Source organism: Anopheles merus, chromosome 2R, assembly GCF_017562075.2.
Source record: "Anopheles merus strain MAF chromosome 2R, AmerM5.1, whole genome shotgun sequence".
In the NCBI taxonomy this organism is placed as follows: Eukaryota; Metazoa; Arthropoda; class Insecta; order Diptera; family Culicidae; genus Anopheles; species Anopheles merus.
Genome location: NC_054082.1, coordinates 8,026,620 through 8,044,365, shown reverse-complemented (window position 1 = coordinate 8,044,365; position 17,746 = coordinate 8,026,620). Strand labels below are relative to the sequence as shown.

Genomic DNA, 17,746 nt, shown 5'->3' with positions numbered 1-17,746 from the left:
AAACAAACTTAAAAATGTTAATATAATTTCTCTATAAAATCTACATATTCATTGTTTGTATTTCAATCTAATAGTTTCACAAAATTTGTTTGATAAAAATGTCTACAAGTTATCCTAACGTACTTCAAAACTTCTTTTCACATATTTTTCACACGACTCTCTGTTTAGATGCTGCACAGGCAGCGATTGATTCCACGGCTGTTCGAACCATTAAACCTGACCCGCCTGACGGTGATGCCTGCTCACCGATAGCGGCAAAGCATTGTGCATATTAGCGGGACATCCTTCGATTTTTCTCCACCGTGCGCAATTTCGTTCGCTGATTTTCCTTCCTACCGCCGCTCTAAGCGCTTCGAAAATTAAATTGTCTTCACCGCGTGCCGGCTTTACCAGCTCGGGAGAAATGGTTCCTTGCGGCGGTCTGTTCGCCTGTGTTTTCCCACTCTTTCATTCTTCGCTGCCTTGTTTTTTGTTTTGAGTTTGGAAAATTTATCTCAAATTAATCACCTTCCTCTAACTACTACCCCATCTCTCGTATGCGGCACTGGAAGGCATAGATCGGTCAGGCGGGTACTGTAAGGCACACGATTTTCATCGCGCCGTACACGGTACAGTGCGGCACGAAGCATAATGCACCCGCCGCCTGGTCATCTCGGCTAGCCGTTGGGCAGTGACCATTCACTGACCGACTGGCCCACTGATGGAGCGCAACAAAGAAAGAGAGAGAGAGAGAGAGCGAGCGAGCCGTCGATGGGAATCGATACAGAGCTGTTGTACAGAGATCCCTCCAAGGGAGACCCACATTCCTGGCATCCTTTTCCCCACAGTCGAATGCGCTCGCCAGACCCGCAGTGGAAGTTTGTGATAAAAATCTAGCATTCAACGGGCAGCGGAAACGCATCTCCAAAAGGGAAAAGCGTGTTGCCGGTTGCGTCGGAACAGTAAAGCATGAACGAGTAATAAGTAAAAACCAAACCTAACCCATCTCCTGCCCCAGGTCTCGTAGGTACGCCCAGCGCAACAGATGAAACAGATGTGGGAATATTGGAGCTCGCCCTGTTCCAAAGGCGCTCGGTGTTTGTTTTCCATAGTCAGTGAATAGTGGTTGGTGGCGGTGGCGGCGAGGAGGAAAACTAAAGGCATTTTAGAAGATGTCTAGATGTTTGCTTTCTAGGGCCGGAACAAATCGATCACCCATTCAACCCTTCCCGCGTTTGTATAACGCATTATTGCGCCCAGCTCTGTCTGGCTCGCCGTGTTTTGTGTGGGCATGGCAGTTTTATGTTTTAATCTGCGCTCACAGCTGTAGCATCCATCCATAAAAAAAAACACACACACACACAAGGGAAACGGTCAGTTGGTGGGTGGGCGCACCACTGCGGCTCGAGGGAGAAGCTGTGGCGTTATGTAAACAAAGCGGGATTGCTTAAAAACATTGAGCATGAGTGTGATTGGTATGGATGTTTTATTTGTGGATGTGATCGTGTTTCTTCTTTTCCACAGATATCTGTTGGGATCTATCAGTATGCTGTAGAATGGTCAGTTTGCCTGACGATATAAAGCGCGAACCTACGTCCACTGTAGCTATTTGATTGGCATTGAACTAACATTCGACGGCCTGTGACGTAAAACTGTTTTACCGACAAGCCATTTCCGTTATCAAAACTATTTTCTTTGTGCTTTCTTCAAAATTATGACAGCTTGATGAAATGATGTAGACGCAAATATGCTGTCATGAGTCCATATGTATTAATAACAATTTCATCATCATTCAGTAATCGCCCAAAACTCTACCAGAGCCAGTCAAGCCATTATGTATTCATAAAATAGTTCACAAGTTTACATCCTGCTATCCGATAAGATACGCTCAACAATCTTTACGCACAGGTGTGTGATAATTGAAGGAGTGTTTTGCTGTTTCGATGACGTTCAAACTAGTTTCTGTTTGCTCTGCCGTCCGGGCACAAACTTCCCATGCTATTCGTTTGCAATTTACATCTATTATTCAAATGAATCGAGCGCGCTCATGCTTTGACAATTGTTCGTGTCTGGCGAGGATTAGAGGATTAAGATGACCGACAGAGACGAAACACCAAAGTTTGTCTAATCCGCGCACACACACACACACACACACACACACACACACACACACACACACACACACACACACACACACACACACACACACACACACACACACACACACACACATAATCTCGATGGTGTGAACAATCTCAGATCTCAAGGAAAGCTCATTCAATTCCACTGAAGGACACCCGGGAGGTTCCGTTTAATGGCTGAGAGGCAGACCAGTTTCTGGCACGCTGTGCATACGATTAAAATTTGATAGCATAAGTTTTGCTTCTATCAATCCTGTTTTAACGAACAAAAAGCTATCAATATCGTTGTGAGCTAGCTCGTATCAGCGATGGCGGGTGATTTAATCACGCCTTATTCATGGTGCTACTGTCTTGTTTTGCGTTTTTATCTCGCAATCAAACAGGACAATATCGTTGCTTTTTTATCCTGGTACATTGCGGGATTGTCTGTGTACAATGAGACCAAATCACCCGAGGGAGCGTTCGTTACCATCATGTTGCAGAAAATGTTGCTCAGACGGCGGGAGTTGTAATCTATCCGTGCATCTAAAGCTTCTTTTCTTGCTCACTGCAATGTGTGGCTCTGGTGCCGGAACCCCTTTAAACGACTGGGAGTTTTTAGTTTGATTTCTTTCACCCTCATGTAGTGGGAAGCCAACGCCAACTCAATGAAGACGCAAAAGAATTGTTCCGACCTGGCCTCGGTCACATTGTCGTCATGGTTGATTGTTTCCCACTAATAGACTCGTAAATTATATCCTCATGACACTTTGCGCTCCAGGTGGAAAGCCACCAGGCATTTGGGATACCTTATCGCAATCGCTACTCCCTACCGGGATCACAGCCCAATCTGCAGGCGTTTACAGTAGTCATGGAAATGATCTTCCCACCGCGGGGAGTCGATCTGCACCACGATGCGCCTTCGTTTCTTTCCAATCCTGCTAAGCCAAGTTTACCCTTCATGGGTATGTATGTTGTAGCAGAAATGTAGCCTCGCTATGCAAATCGTGTTTAACCTCTTTCAAATGTGAAACATCTTCAATCAACAACAACAACAACAACAACACGCCACACCACACTGTCAACATTGCCAGCGTTTGATTCGTCATCGTCCTAGCACACTTTTGCAAACATCGTTGCTGTAAACAGTTTACTGCGCCTTTTGCAAAACGGTGTCAAAAGGTACTCTTCGCCAGACTCTCCGTCAAGGCGAGACACTTCTTGTGAGCACCGTAATCCTCTCTTCTACGTTGAAAGGATTTAATGTCACCTCAAATACCCCTACGCCTTCCCCGATGACGATGCACAGCCGTCAATCTTTGCATCTTGCGCTGTTTGCGCATATTTCACCCAACAATCTGTGTCAGCGGTTCGTGATAATGCATGATGGGTAGTTTTAACTGCTAGATTTATGATGTTTTTACGCTATTCACCACACACCGAAGAGTGCAGTGTTCTGGTTTCGATCGGGTGGAGGCGTTTGCTTGATGTCGTTCTGCTAGTTCCCGTCCCTGTTGTCTACTGGGTTGCTTTTGTGACCTTTGCATCGACAGCAGCAACACGACCGGAACCACTACGGCAGCATGACCTCAAGGCACCTGAGTGCAATCGGGCAGCAAATTTCCATCTCAAAATTATCGCCAGGAAAGTGAACAACACGCAGGTAACGACACTACGCAGTTGAACGTAGAATTACTACTACATAAATCATCATCTCGTGCACTTTCTCGCCAACTTATTGCCGGCGTAAGATGATCACGCGATCCCGCTCGCGTAGTTCGACGATCGTGGAAGGCAGGACTTTGGTTGAACAACGTGAACATGACACGAGCAATCGGGGTACATGATAAACTTGACCGTAACAGCACCATCGCACACACGCCAGTAGACGGTCGGAAGGCTCTCTCACGGATATCTCACCGAACGGATCCGATAGCACGCGCGGTCCTTGGTGATCGCCGTGACATGACTGATGAGCCGCGCTGGACCGTTGCGTCCCTTAACCCCCGGGGGTGCCTCTATGTACCATCGAGCGTGCTGGAGCGTTGAACAAACCCCGTTTGGGGTGGGGAACGGTTCAGTAGCATGGTCCGCGTTCCTGGCCCTCTTCCGAACGCACCTGATTGACACATTTGGACTCGAAACGTCGAACGTCAGCCCAGGTCGTGTTTGTTGGGGTTGGAATGTTGGCGTACGCGCGCTGGCTGATCTACACGGTCGGCTTCCTCTGATGCTTTGGCATGCAACCGCTATGTGGGATCGCACGGATCAAAGCATGAAAAGCTCCGCGTGCTTTCGTACCTCATGGGCTGGAGGAGAAATGGTTTCCAGGGAAAAAGAACGGAAAACATATCCGCATTCACACGGCCATGGTAGGCCAAATGGAAGAAGGTACCGTTTCGCATCTGCAACATATTTCAAGATCTGCATCTTTTACGGCGGCGTAATATGAGTAATCGCTTAGATTACATCATCATGCGGCGGATTGTTTTAATAAATAAAACTCTTCTTCTTCAGCACGCCTTGAAGACCTTCAGCTTGATTAGCATCTTTTGCAGCTCAGTGTTTACCATTAACATTATGGTCTAAAACCGATTCAATCATACCACTGGAGAAGGCATCACTGCAGGGTGTCAGTAAACGCGATGATTCTTCAAAACAGATACTGACCTTTCTTCGTCGGCCTACACAAACAGTGGACCCTCTTAGGTGGATCGAGTCTACCTACAGCTCATGCGTTAGTAACGTCAGTTTCGAGCGGCACATAGCTGAACCTGAGCCAATTTCACCCCAATGGATGAAGCATTCGACGTTCGACCACATTCGACGACCTTTGACGGCGACCTCAGCCGTGCGCTGACGGTGGTCGGCAGTTTCGGATGGCTCCTTTGAATACAGCCGAGCCATTCGTGCCACTCTCGTTCGACCCAACTGGTTTAGCTAATCCAAGCATTTCGCTTTTGCCAACTCATACAAGCCTCTCTCCTCAAGCGGTCGGTCATGGTCGTGGACCGGGAGACTCGGCAATATTCCGCTTTGCCAGATTGCGGCTGCACGGTAGTGATGATGCGGCGGCTGTGGGTAGTACTCTATTCCAAATATGGGCAGCATAATACCAGCCTAATCTACCCCGACCGGCCAGGAATAATTGAGTCAAATAAGGAAGTGAAAAGCTTTATCCGCTAAGCTACCCGCTCCTGGCCGGTTTCTTCCACCGAAAGTACCACCGCACAACAAACTATCGAGTCGCAATCAACATCTTTTGGACGATTTTTGGACGATCGATCGAAAAAAAAACCGTTTGAATCGGTTTTAATCAGTCCTCAGCAATCTGGTGGCCATTTTCTGATGCTAACTAGCAGCAGTATGTTGGAGAGCAGTTAGCGTTGATATTCCTATGTTGGAGCAAATAAAATCCGGGAAGAATAAAATGCCCAGCATTGGGTGGTAAACCTGGCAAAGGAATGACGCAGATTAATGATGGGCCGTAAACCGTTTGACGACTATATTTAGAGCGCCGGGCCACACGATGTTTCATACTTTCGAAGCACGAACTGCAAAACCCAATCAGCTGGGGTCGCCACGAGAGAGGTTCTGGCGATCTGGTATGCGTCAGAAATTTCCCTTGGGTTCAAACTTTACGACCGCGCGAAATAAAAAGAATATGATCGATAGCTTCGGCGCTGCTCAGAAGCGCGTTCTGGAGCGAAGACGGCACCAAAGAACGGGTTTTTTTACTCCAAAAACACAACTATCGCTTGTGATGTTTTGTAAAACGCTAGAGCTCGAAACGGGATCAAAGACGCCAATGTTGGAGGTCGGTTGGGACCGCCTCCAAAAACGAGATGTTGGGCGGAAGAGAAAAGGGAACGAAACCCCATTAATGTCACTTCATGGGTGCTATCAAAGCTTCGAGACGGTCGTTAAATTGATCGCCGTTTAATGGCCACGGGGAAGGTGGTTTTAATCCTGTCGGCAAATGAAGTTGTACACCGCTCCGGAGGCGAATGCAAAAGATGTCCAACTAGTTTAAAACCGAAATGAAAAATGTTGTTTAAGCACGGCGCATGCTCCAATGTGAGTTAATTACAACCAGGAGAGTATCTCAATTCTTTAATCCTCGCATTTTCCACACAACAACGCACATACACACACGCTCGATCCCAAGCGAACACAGCTACAGCCATGTTACCCTCCGTTCCAAACGTTGCAGGAGGTCTCTGGGTAAAGTGTACACCCCTAATCCACCCATGCCAAACACATTCCCGGCATTATTTTCACCAATAAATCGTTTGGCATGCACACGAACGAACGATCCCCAGAACCGGTCATATGCATGTTGGCCAGGGCGTACGTGTTCTACTTTTGCTGACCTACCACCATGCGATGGACTGCGCGCTGCGCTCTCCATATCGAAAACCCATTCACATTCCACACCACCGGTAAGCAGATTCAATCTCTCCATGGGTGGCATGCGTAGTTAGCCCCGGTAGCAGGCCCGTGCGCCGCGCACAGTAAGCCACAATTAATCCCAAGGTTAATTTCTCTCTTATGACAAAAAGAGAAAGAAAAGAATGGAGTTGAAAACGATGGTGGTGATTTATAATAACCGATTAAGCTCGCCCTACCTGTCGCCCTTGGGCGTAGAGTGGTTGCTTGTTCAATGTTCAAGATGTGTTGAAAAATGGGTGTCATTCGAGCTTGACCTCCAAGGGATACTGGGCCGAACACACGGACGGAAGCTTGACAGATGTTAATTTTGTGGCATTTTTAACCCGCTTTGCTACCGATTCAATCCGCTGGGGAGTTTTAATTTTCAAGACATTATGTCCCGATACATTGAAACTACACGGAGCTGCCATCGCTCAATCACGTCAGCTAATAAAAACGAAATGCGAAAGGAAATGAACATAAATTTCATCAAACATCATTCTAGATTTCCCAATCCTTCCTTCCTGCGCGCCGATGCCCTAATGGCATCATTGCCCGGTCAAGCGATCGCCGTACACAACAAGCAGGCGCACTAGAGCACATGACCTCGGAAGATCACAGATATCACTCTCCAGCAGCCCATTGCCCTAACCCGACGTTTTACCCGCATTTCACTTCACCACCGGGAGTTATTCTCGAGGTCATCGAGCAGGGAAATGGTACGCCGCACTTCTGCTACCCTGCTAGCCGCCAAACCGATTTATAGCAAATGGGGGGAAGAAGAACGCTTTATGCAACATCCGAGTTGAAACTGAAGGGGGTTAAAAAATCTCGCTGATTGACTGGTTGATTAAAGTGCGTGTTCACTGTTTACCTTCTGGGTAAATGGGTGAGGTGCGTTGGCTATGAGGTTCGCGTAATGGTGAAAAACGACAAGAATCACACCGGGCATGCTTGAGATGTTGTGCCAACCCGAACCGATTGCTTCACACAGGCAGAGGCAGCGGGAAGGGTCACGACTCTCACATCCGGGAGGAGTGCGGAAGGAGTGCAGGGAAAGGTTCGTTTTCACTGTACCACGCGGAATGGGAACGGTTGCAAGTTGTTTTTAACGAATCCCATATTCCGTGCGCAAACAGAACCCAATTTCAAGCGGTCAAGTTCGTCTCCCTTCCGTCGAATCTGCATGAACCTTACCACCGAGAGGTGTGATTTTTTTGTTCAGTGTTCGTGAACCTAGGCTAGGTGTACGCGATTGCTTTCTCTCTCTATATCGTTTTTGTTTGTGTATTTTAACCCAGCAGATCAACTACAAACCGGCACAAGATCGCTGAATACACATTCCTCGTGCTCACACTGAAAATTCACCCGCATGAGGAGAAAATTTCTGCTTCCTGAACAACGCACAGCCCGAGCGACTGGTGTCGCAATCAGGCCGGGCATAGAGCACACCCGCAAACCCACCTCAACCTACGCAGGTTGGATTGGATTTCGAATCGCCCTGTGCTTGATGTGTCTAGTGGTGCTTGTGTAAACAATGGTAACAACGATTGGTGCATGATAAATGTATTGGTATGGCCACACGTTGCTGCCCGGCCCGGGTTTCATTTTGGCACGGTCCTGAAATGTATGTTTATTTATTTTCTGTGCAATAAATCCTAAATCTGAAGTACTTTTTGGAACCTTGGGTACAGAGAAGGTAGCATAGACAAATACGTTTTCCGTGTAGCTGTTGCGGATCGTATGTGTGGAATTTGTTCATTCAAGTGCTCTCCTTCGATAAGTCCAATGATATTTTATTGATACGTTTGTTCTAAATTAATTTAATCATTTTTCTTTCTTTTCATTTTCAGGTAAAACTGGTTACGCTGCCTATTTCAGCGCAATTCGTAAGTACGAAAACTACAGAAAAGTTAGGAGACCCACGATCAATAAATCTATCTAAACGATATTGTTAACACTCATTCAATATGCACTGTACTAGCCCCCCAGCTATATATGCAACAGCATTCGAGCGTAATAAACATGTTTAATTCATTGCCGACTAGAGGAGAGCGGGTGTATGCTGCCGATTGAAAAATGATCCCTACCGTCATAACAGATTAGCATACGTCTCGTAAAAGCTATCACATCACTAAGCGCCGACCCATTAACAGGTTCGCACTCCGTCGATACACTCCCGATAGTGCACTATTAATCATGAGCTTTTTAGCTACCCTGCCGCGTCCGGCAGGTTGTTATGTGTCGTTCGAGTGCCTTACCAAGACACTCGACAATCACCAGCAATTGGAAAATCGTTGCATCATCAACCGGTCGATAACCAATGCTACTACCGATCGAGTCGCCAAGCTCTTGAGTGTGTTGCACGTTCGTTCGGCCAAGTGAAGTAACTGAGGCAATCAAGATTCGAACTCACAACAAGATGCTCGCAAGCGCTCGATGCGCATCCTAGCGTCACGGATATTTTTATGCTATGACATTTCCGGCAAAGTACTAAACACACACTCCGCTGTCATCAACACCACTACAAGCTGACGTCAGCGCTCTGGCCAGTGTTTCAGGGTAAATGGTTTTTAAATAATTAATCAAAAACGCCGAAACCCAACGCCAGGCATTTACCCTTTTGCACGTTGCCATTCGTGGCGTTTGTTTTTTTTTTAAACGTGGAAACCCATAAAAACTGAACTATTCGTGATCGCGCGTTGCAATCGTTTCCATCTTTTTGAGTAAGGGAAGCGAACTTCCCTCTTCACACGATCCCGCAGCAAGTGTTCGTTTTAGCCACTCTGGGGCCACTCTTAGCCACCCGAAGGTGATAAACAAATCGTTGACTTTGGCACCCAATCACCCCGCGGACGGTGAATCTTGCCACTTAAGATAATGTCCTCTCGTTGCGTGTACGTTTCACCTTCGCCGAGCGCCAAGTGGAGAGGGCTCCCTGGCAAGCCAAGGGAATCCCGTTGCTTCTGCACGCAGCAAATGTGCGAAAACTAATAAACTGACAGAATTATAATTTATGAAACAATTGCTCGGTCTGGAAGCGCTGCCGTAAAAGCATTAAATGTCTTTTTTCTCGCCAGTCTCACGGCACGAAGTTCACGATCACGATCGATCCCGGGCAGTGTTTTGCTTGTGCGCTGTCAGCTGTGATTACTCTCTTTCTCTATCCTCTCTCATTCGCCTCGGAGTGTTTTATACTACGCTTTTACAAGATTGCGTGGTGGAGACATACAAACAGCTTGTTAAAAACCCAGACCAGAGTCTTAATATTCTACCCGGTTGCAAACATTAATCGTCCTATTCCTATGCATCGCCGTTTGGAATACGAGGCCGGTTGGTATCGAGATGAGACACTGGCATTGGGAACTCGCCCGTACGGACTCAGCTGTCGTTTGTGAGACGATGCTGCGAATTACGAATGATTTAAAATACTTATGATGGCCGTAAATCTATTTTCCTGTTTGCATTTGCCTTCTGCATTCCAAGGTATGTTTTTTACGTTTCACGTGACCTTAATTTTGTTTCCTCGCGAGGCGTAGTCTGAGCAAAAAAAAAACTCTTTGGAAGGATGGTCAGTTTTGAAATGAGTTTCTTATGCTTTTGTGTACAGCAATTTCCACCTCTGACGGTAACCTGCTCGGAGGCATCGGATCGATTGAGTAATAACGAGCCTAGTGCTCATCCCAAACCTCTCTCTCTACCCTCGGCATCGCACGGCTAACGGCAATGAAAAAGCATTCTTTCAAGGCTAGATTACTGGTTTTGCAGCGGCGACCTACTATCTATTAGACTGATCAAAACGCGCTTTCGGCAAACGCAATCTTGGCACGACCTTTGGCTAACGCAATGAAAGATGGGATCAAACGCGAACCCTTCCCCATTCGCCAGCAATAACACTAACTGCAACGGAGTACGTACGAGAGTACTTAAACACCATCATCTTGGCCCAGGCCGGTGTGGTTCTAGAAAGTCTTCCAGGCCAACATCGCCAAGAGCGACTCGTCTAATCATGCTTACTCCCCTTACCCAGCGGAGCCGGCGAGTCTTGGATTCCAGGTGCAATAAAATCCTACCAGACACCTCGTTTAGCAACTTTGGCGGGAAGATTGCTTTCGGTTCGAGTGCGGTAATTATGTGTCTCTTCTAACAAGGTGGTGTACCTGGTGTACTGAACTCCATCGCACATCCCGTTTCTCGCTGAAGGGGAAGCGTAATTCGCTAAGAGTTGCTCCTCCGTTGGATAGTATTAATTTCTTCTTTAACGTGAACTTTCATATACCCCCTTTCGCTAACACAACCGTCGATCAACGCCTAATCCTGCCCAGCTTCCCGGTAGATGTTTTAGTGTGTGAAGGCGAAGAGTGCAAAACACAAAAAAAAAAAATCACCACCAGCACCACATATAATCTATTTTGATTGAATCGTTTTGATTCATCATACCGCTGACATGTGGCTTTTATGCTGTTTCTTGCTCCCGTCGAGCGGATATTTATTCACCGTTTGCTGCTCCTGCTCCGAGAAAACCCTTTCCCCGTGCTTGTTTGACGCACACAACAGCATTATGCTACAGCTCCCGAAAACGGTTCCATGCACGCGTTGTTTGACAGGGCTCGTGCTATTTTTGACAGCGTCGGCAAAAAAGCCGTGCAGTTTCCAACGAAATTGATGGCTGGCGAAGAATGCGACGATGATGCGCCGCCCGAACGATGACGCCTGCCTGTCGTCGTTAGTTTGCCGCACGCCGCTAATCTAAAGCTGGTTGAAAGTGTTGAATTATTAATCGCATCTCAAGGAAAGGAACCAGGAGAAGCGAATGTATTTCACCCGGCCAAACACTAACGACGAGTGAGAAATTTGTATAAGCGCTTGTGTGTAGTGTGTGCGTCATTTTAGACATCGGTCTTCGGTAATTAGTATCGATTTGATACGCAACAAGTTTGACAGAGCGGCGCACATCGATCAATCAATAAACTTCTGTCCAATAACCTCCATTGCTTTCCCTAACGACATACACCAAGTCGAAGGTAATGCAGTTACTTTGGTAACATCTAATTCCAACCACCTAAAGATTCATTTCATGCACACTTCCGTGAAGAGAAGAGAAGAGAAGAGAAAGTCCCTACCATACGCCATTCGCGTTATTTGTGCGTTAACATTATCTGCACATTAAAGTAGGACCGTAGCGCATAAGGAAAAGGAATAAGGTGCGCAATTTGTTCGACATTTTGCTAATCAAATTTGTTTTGCGAAATGAGTGATAGCCCTCGCTCACCGAAAAAAAAACCCTCAAAAGTGTGAGAAAACTTTGGAAAATTGCTTAACGGCTCACCACCACCATCATCGCGTCTCGCCAAACTAAGATGAAAATAATGAAATAATTAAATTTCATTTTGTCTCTGACATTTGCATCCCCATTTGTAAGCTCCCATCTGAACCTAAACCCCGCGTTTCCCCCCCGGCTAGCTTATCGTGTTGGAAGGAAAGCGTATTCCCTGCCACCACTTTTCCCGCCTTTGCCGAAAGATGATTGATTAGGTGTGGAATCGTGAATTTGTAATTTGCCCATCTCGCCTAAAGTACGGCCGCTGCGATGGGAAAAAGTGGGCCAAAACTGTCCAACAGCTAATGGTGGCTGATGATTGTGAGGTGGGCGTTGCTGTAAGTCAGCAAACAACACGTTGAAAGAGCAATGTCATCGGGATAGGAGGGAGGGCTGTATGTATGTTCCAATTCAACAACATTGTACGATTTGGATAGGCCCTCAGGAATGCACGCGATCGAGTAGGATGGGAGCTTCAGGCAGTGCTGGATTGCCCGGTTCTTTCGGACATGATCTCATCCACTGCACATGTGGCTGCAGATCATGCTATAAAACCGTTCTTATGCGTTCCAGATGCAGTTCGGAATGGTGATCCCGATCCGACGGAATTCCAATCGCATGTATAACGGTCTTGCCAGCAGTGGGGTCTGTTCTGTGGTTCCGCGAGTGTCTGTGTGTGTGCTTCGCTGCGACTGTCTCTCTAACTCATTGCCTGCCCGACACGCTGCCATCCATCACACTGCATTAACGTGTCGCCTGCGGCCGTTCCACGACCAAGGAGAGCGATCAACCGACCGTGTGATTTGTGCAATAGGGCTCCGATCGCAAGAAAATTTGCTCCTTCGCGGTACGGTATTGTTCCGGCCTTGACATAAATCATGGAGCACAAATCTTCTAACCAGATTCGTTCCTTCTACTCCATTTCAAAGTGCATTGTGGACAGAGTATAAGTTGAGGGGGAGGCAATTAAGCTTCAAAACCACCTACCCCGCCCTCTCAACTGTCTGTTCCTCTATTTATTCGTTTGGAAAATCGATAATCAGCGAACCGTACAAGCGGTTGTCATCCTTGCTTTGCCAGTTGAAAGCGTTAAAAAAGGCGCCTTTGCTGAAGGATGAATCAGCGTGTGTGCCCTCCCCTTCTGCTCGGACGAAGGGGCGGCAAAGCCCTTCCCACGCCTGCTGCCATCGAGGCAACTCGAACAGGATCGTTATTAATCGGAACAGCTGTTCGCGACTCGGTGGTGTGGCAGTCGCAAACGGGAAACGAGAGTGAATCTTATTTGTTTTGCGATGATCTCTTGTTTTGCAGTCTAGTTGAAGATATTTTTAGCAGCTCGTGTCAGGCGAGGTAATAATTTGTAGCTTCTTTGTTGGCATCATGTCTAGAAATAGTGCACACTAAAATATTATCTTTAAAATAAGAAATCATTGCTACCCATTGGCACAACACTTTCATTGCACCGACCTTGACCATCACATTCGTGCGGAGCGCGTTCTCGAGTGGCGCATGTGACGAAAGTGCAATTTGCAACGCAATTAACGTGCCACACAGTATCGCTCAGCAGCCAGTAAGTATATCGAAAGCATTTCAGCACACGTGCGCACTATTTATGCGATAAAGAAATTATTTACACCGCGCAACTTGGAAGGGAAATTTCATTTGCCTCCCCCCTTTTAATGTGCTACGCGCTGAGAACGTAAATAGTGATGGTGCGAATGTTTACACTTCCCTTCACTCAATCATATTTACCTAACTGTGTGTGAGCAACACTTTGCTACATGCCTCTGGTTTCCAGCCACCTTTTGGCGAATCTGAAAAGGCTTCACCTCCATACTGGATGCTAACAGATGCCACTCCATCATTTCGACAGCGTTCTTTAAGTCCCACTTCATACGACGCTGGTTCGTGGATGCCGTATCAATCCTGCACTGAGCACAGGCACATAATCACGCATGTCGGTGTGCCAGGGAATAAAATATTCCACCGTCAAACACCATCACGCAAAGTATGTTCCGGAGGAATGATGGACGCCGTCCTAACATGTACCTTCTGGCGAATTCTTTTCATCATCGATCTCTCTACACCACGACCTTAACCGATCTCGTGTCCACCATCGCACTTCCTACTTTAAAACCCATCGCGCCCTTCCTCCACACTCCCCTCTTGGGAGTTTTTTCCTTGCCGCTAAAAGTCCAGCTGTTTACGAGTTCCTGCGGAAAGTGTCATGAGCACGTGAGAAAGCGATTTGCGTGAGCGATTCTAACGCTCCAAGCCAGTGAGCCAGTGATGGGTTAGCGCAGGAATGGTAAAGGAATCTATTTGCCAAGTTACGACACAAGTAGCTCGTATGTTCGTGTGCGTGTGTGTGTGTGTTTGTATGTACGGTTTGTACCATCTGTATGTGCGTTTTTGTTTTTACGAACAGGAAGGGGGAAAAAAAGATCAACATAACCAACGATCCAGTGGTTCGTATAATGATCCCATAGAATGGCAAGAGTCAGCAAGAACCGTAAACTCCACTCTCTGTGTGTATGAGTGTTTTTGCGCTTTTTTTCGGCCTTTGCTCGTGCATGTTTTCTTTCCACTGGCCCTTCTCTGAACACGCTTAACATGATCGCGGTCAGCGATTTTTTTTTACTTCATTCTGCTGTGCGCAGTCCCGTTCCCGTTGCGGCTGTCATCGGACTCTGGATAAACTTTCGTCCATTAAAAAAAGAAATGAATCCGAACCGATGGGGCAGCGCTGCCGGTGGTTGGCACTGTTGGTCAAATTCATCGAAAAAAAAAACTCTTAGTGCAGAGTAAACCTAAGACTCAAGAGTGGCCTATACTATAGCAGCAACACACTCGCGCAAGATGGAGAGAAAACAAAACACACCGAATCGGGTAAAAAAGGGCAATGAAACCGATCCGCGAAAAGAGGCTCATCTTGGCTGGCTCATCGATGTTGTAAAACGTGTCGGCTTGCAGGCCTTCCCAGGCGTTAAGCGGAACACATGTGGATAAGGGTTGGTTTTAGCGCGCGCACTCGAGAGGGAAAGAGAGAGAGATAGACAAAAAAAGTTAGAGAGAATATGGTGGTGCGTTTGTTCCGGAGAGGAGGGATCGCACGATCGCCCTACAGCAAGGGTGTCGAACTCTGATTTGTCGATTTTTGCTATTTGAACTCAATATTTGTTGAAAGAAAAGTAATAATTTTTTTATTTAATTGCTTTAATACCTAAAATTACGGACAAACTTCATAGATCATTTTAACCCAAATGGCGAAACTAAATCATAAACTTGAGCTTATTACAACAGGGAATAACTTTATCATGAAGATAAAATGTTTTCAACAAAATGTTAGCAATTAGGGCCACCCAGGTAAACCATTGCCTCAGGGCACAAAATATTGATAAATGTTACTGCTATGCCACTCGATACTTTCGTATGTTTGTGTGGGTATTTATGACTTTAATCGGTCGGCAGCCTAAAAGCGTTTTAATTGTCCCGTGGAGGCAAACATCAAAACGAGCTTAAGACGATTAACCTCGAATGGAATGAATTTATTATTGCTCGTAAGTTTGGCTACACATAGATAACTCATGGTAATACAACTAAAAGCATTGTAATTTAACATCTTAAAACTCCACCAAAATAACTTAGCAATACATCAAAACGTTTTGCAACTCAGCGTATCTCCTTATCGACCCTCTCTCTTGGTCCCGATGCGAGCCATGCGCATCAGCCGCTGTTCGACACTCTTGCTATTGCACGCTGTGCTGACGGCAGTGCAGTGTAGAGGGGCATGAATGAGAAGCTTTCTGAACGTCCTGCCACCGGTCGAACCACACCGGAGAGAACGGTTCGCTCTCATTCGCGGAGAGTCTTTTGAACGGATCGTACGTACGTAAAGGCGCGCGTCCCGTTTTCTAACCGTTTTGCGACTTTCAAACCTGCATCCTGCCTTCCCCGTGTAAAGTGTGTGCTGTAACGGCGCGAGTTATGGGCGGCGAAATCTAGAATCATGTAATTAGGGTGTAGTGTAGTGCTGTAAATTCTCGCTTCTCTCTTTCCCCTTACTTCTGAGCGCGTGTGTGTGTTTGTGTTTTAAATTCAGTAATTCTGATCAGTTTGCTTCCTGCTGGAGCTTTGCCTGGTGGTTGCGGGGATATTTTGTACCAAGCAACGCAGCACCCGAGTTTTGCAAAAAGTGGTACCGAAGTCATCCGCAGCTTCTGCCGAAGTAGTAGTTCCTTCCTATTTTTACTATCGCGTAGTGTGTTCGTGTCTGTGATGTTTGCGAGTGTGATTATAGTGTGCTTCAACTAATGAAAACGTAGCGTCAAAATTAACAACCCCCTTCTTACAAAAAATTGGCGTACTCAGCGTCTTCCAAGCCCTCCACTCCCACCGTTATCGGACCAATCAATCCTCCGCTGCGGTGCCCTCGTTTTTTTTGTTTACGTGCAGTTCGATACGTTGTTGCCCTTATCAAGTGTGCGGCCGTGTGCGTGAGTGAGGAAATAAAAATCGACCAGCAAAACAACCGGGAGTAAAAATCAATTTTTGAAACACAAACTCGACCGCACTTCAACCAATCGATCGGAATTCTGACGCGTCCCACACCACCAGCACGGTTGGACGGCCGTAAAAGCGTCCGCAGAATACTGTGCACGGCACCGGGTGTCTCTTTTCGGTTGTATGCGGTTATCAGTGCCCCGACGGTGGAATGCTTATCGCGGCTCGCTAGTTAAAACAGAATACTCGGTCCCGCGGTACAACCCTCGGCGGTGACGGTGTCGGTTGATGATTAGCAGTGAGTGAAGAAAATCGCCGCAGCAATCGCAACCAGCGCCCGGCGGCGATGACCGAGTGAAACCATTTTCGCCACTTCACATCGTGCGTGAAGAGTAATCCGCAGAGAAGCAAAGGTTTTTGTTGCAGTTGTTGTTGTGATTTGGTCCGCTTCATACGGGCAAGGAAAGGGTAGCCGTTAATAAAGCCAACCAGCCAGACCACGCAGCCAGCAGCGCAGCCTCACCATGATAAGAGTCAACTCGCAGTCATTCAGTCTTTCCAGCACGCTGAAAAAGGTACGCTTCGGAGGGGAGAACCGTTCGGGAAACAGAAGTTTGTGTTGATCGCACCCGCATCATCTAGCCAGCGTCACGGAGTCGGTAGGGTGTTAATTTTTCACAAACGAACTGGTTGACTAACCGGACCAGACCGGTTAACAGCAAATGTCAACCAAGTCTTACACCCCAAAACCAAACTCAACCCTGGAGATGCGTCGTTTGCGACCGCGGGTTTGAATTGAATGAAGCAATGCATTTTCGGTGTGTTTACGTTTGCTACCTCCATGGTGGTGTCGCTACTGTGGCTGCGTATAATGACGAAGAAATGTACTGTTTATTTACAAGCAAATGCGTTTAATTATTCAACCGATTCTGAACCGATTCCGACCGAGAGCACGAGCCACAAACAAGGGATGGGAAATACAAATGGGAAAGCATTAGTATGTGTGTGTGTCTTTGTGGGACTGGGGAAATGCGTTGTTTTTGAACACTCATCCAACTAGGACGTACAAAGGTTTTGAAAATAACTAATGAAATAGATCATCTTTTCATGGTTGCTCGTTTTTCAGTCCCAATCGGCATGCGGATAGTGTAAATACATTGCGCCAAGCGAGGACAGTAACAGCGTAGAAACGATCGCGGGCGTCTGAGCGCCGAATAGTTACCCGAGATCGCTCGGATCTAGATCTGAATGGTTCGTGTTTGTCCATAAAAAAAAACATCGGTACATCACTTTCACGACATGTGCAGTAAAACAAGACCCTTCACCCGCCCCAACAACCCCCACTATAGTGGATCGTGGTCAGAAAGAACCGACAACTGACCTACTAATCACT

General features: G+C 46.8%; 1 protein-coding gene across 10 annotated transcripts in view; it reads left to right on the top strand.

Moving 5' to 3' along the window:
* LOC121603578 (tensin-1) overlaps window positions 1-17,746 on the top strand; it is a 156,024-nt gene that overhangs the window by 80,093 nt on the left and 58,185 nt on the right. For 7 of the 10 annotated variants that reach the window (XM_041932505.1, XM_041932512.1, XM_041932509.1 and 4 more), the window contains one exon: window positions 8,384-8,419. The exons of 2 other annotated variants lie outside the window; for them this stretch is intronic. In XM_041932505.1, coding sequence (XP_041788439.1) covers window positions 8,384-8,419 — 36 coding nt within the window. Of the gene's footprint in view, window positions 1-8,383; window positions 8,420-15,700; window positions 16,929-17,746 lie in introns of those variants that run through there. One more of the 10 variants, XM_041932515.1, reaches the window with a different exon arrangement.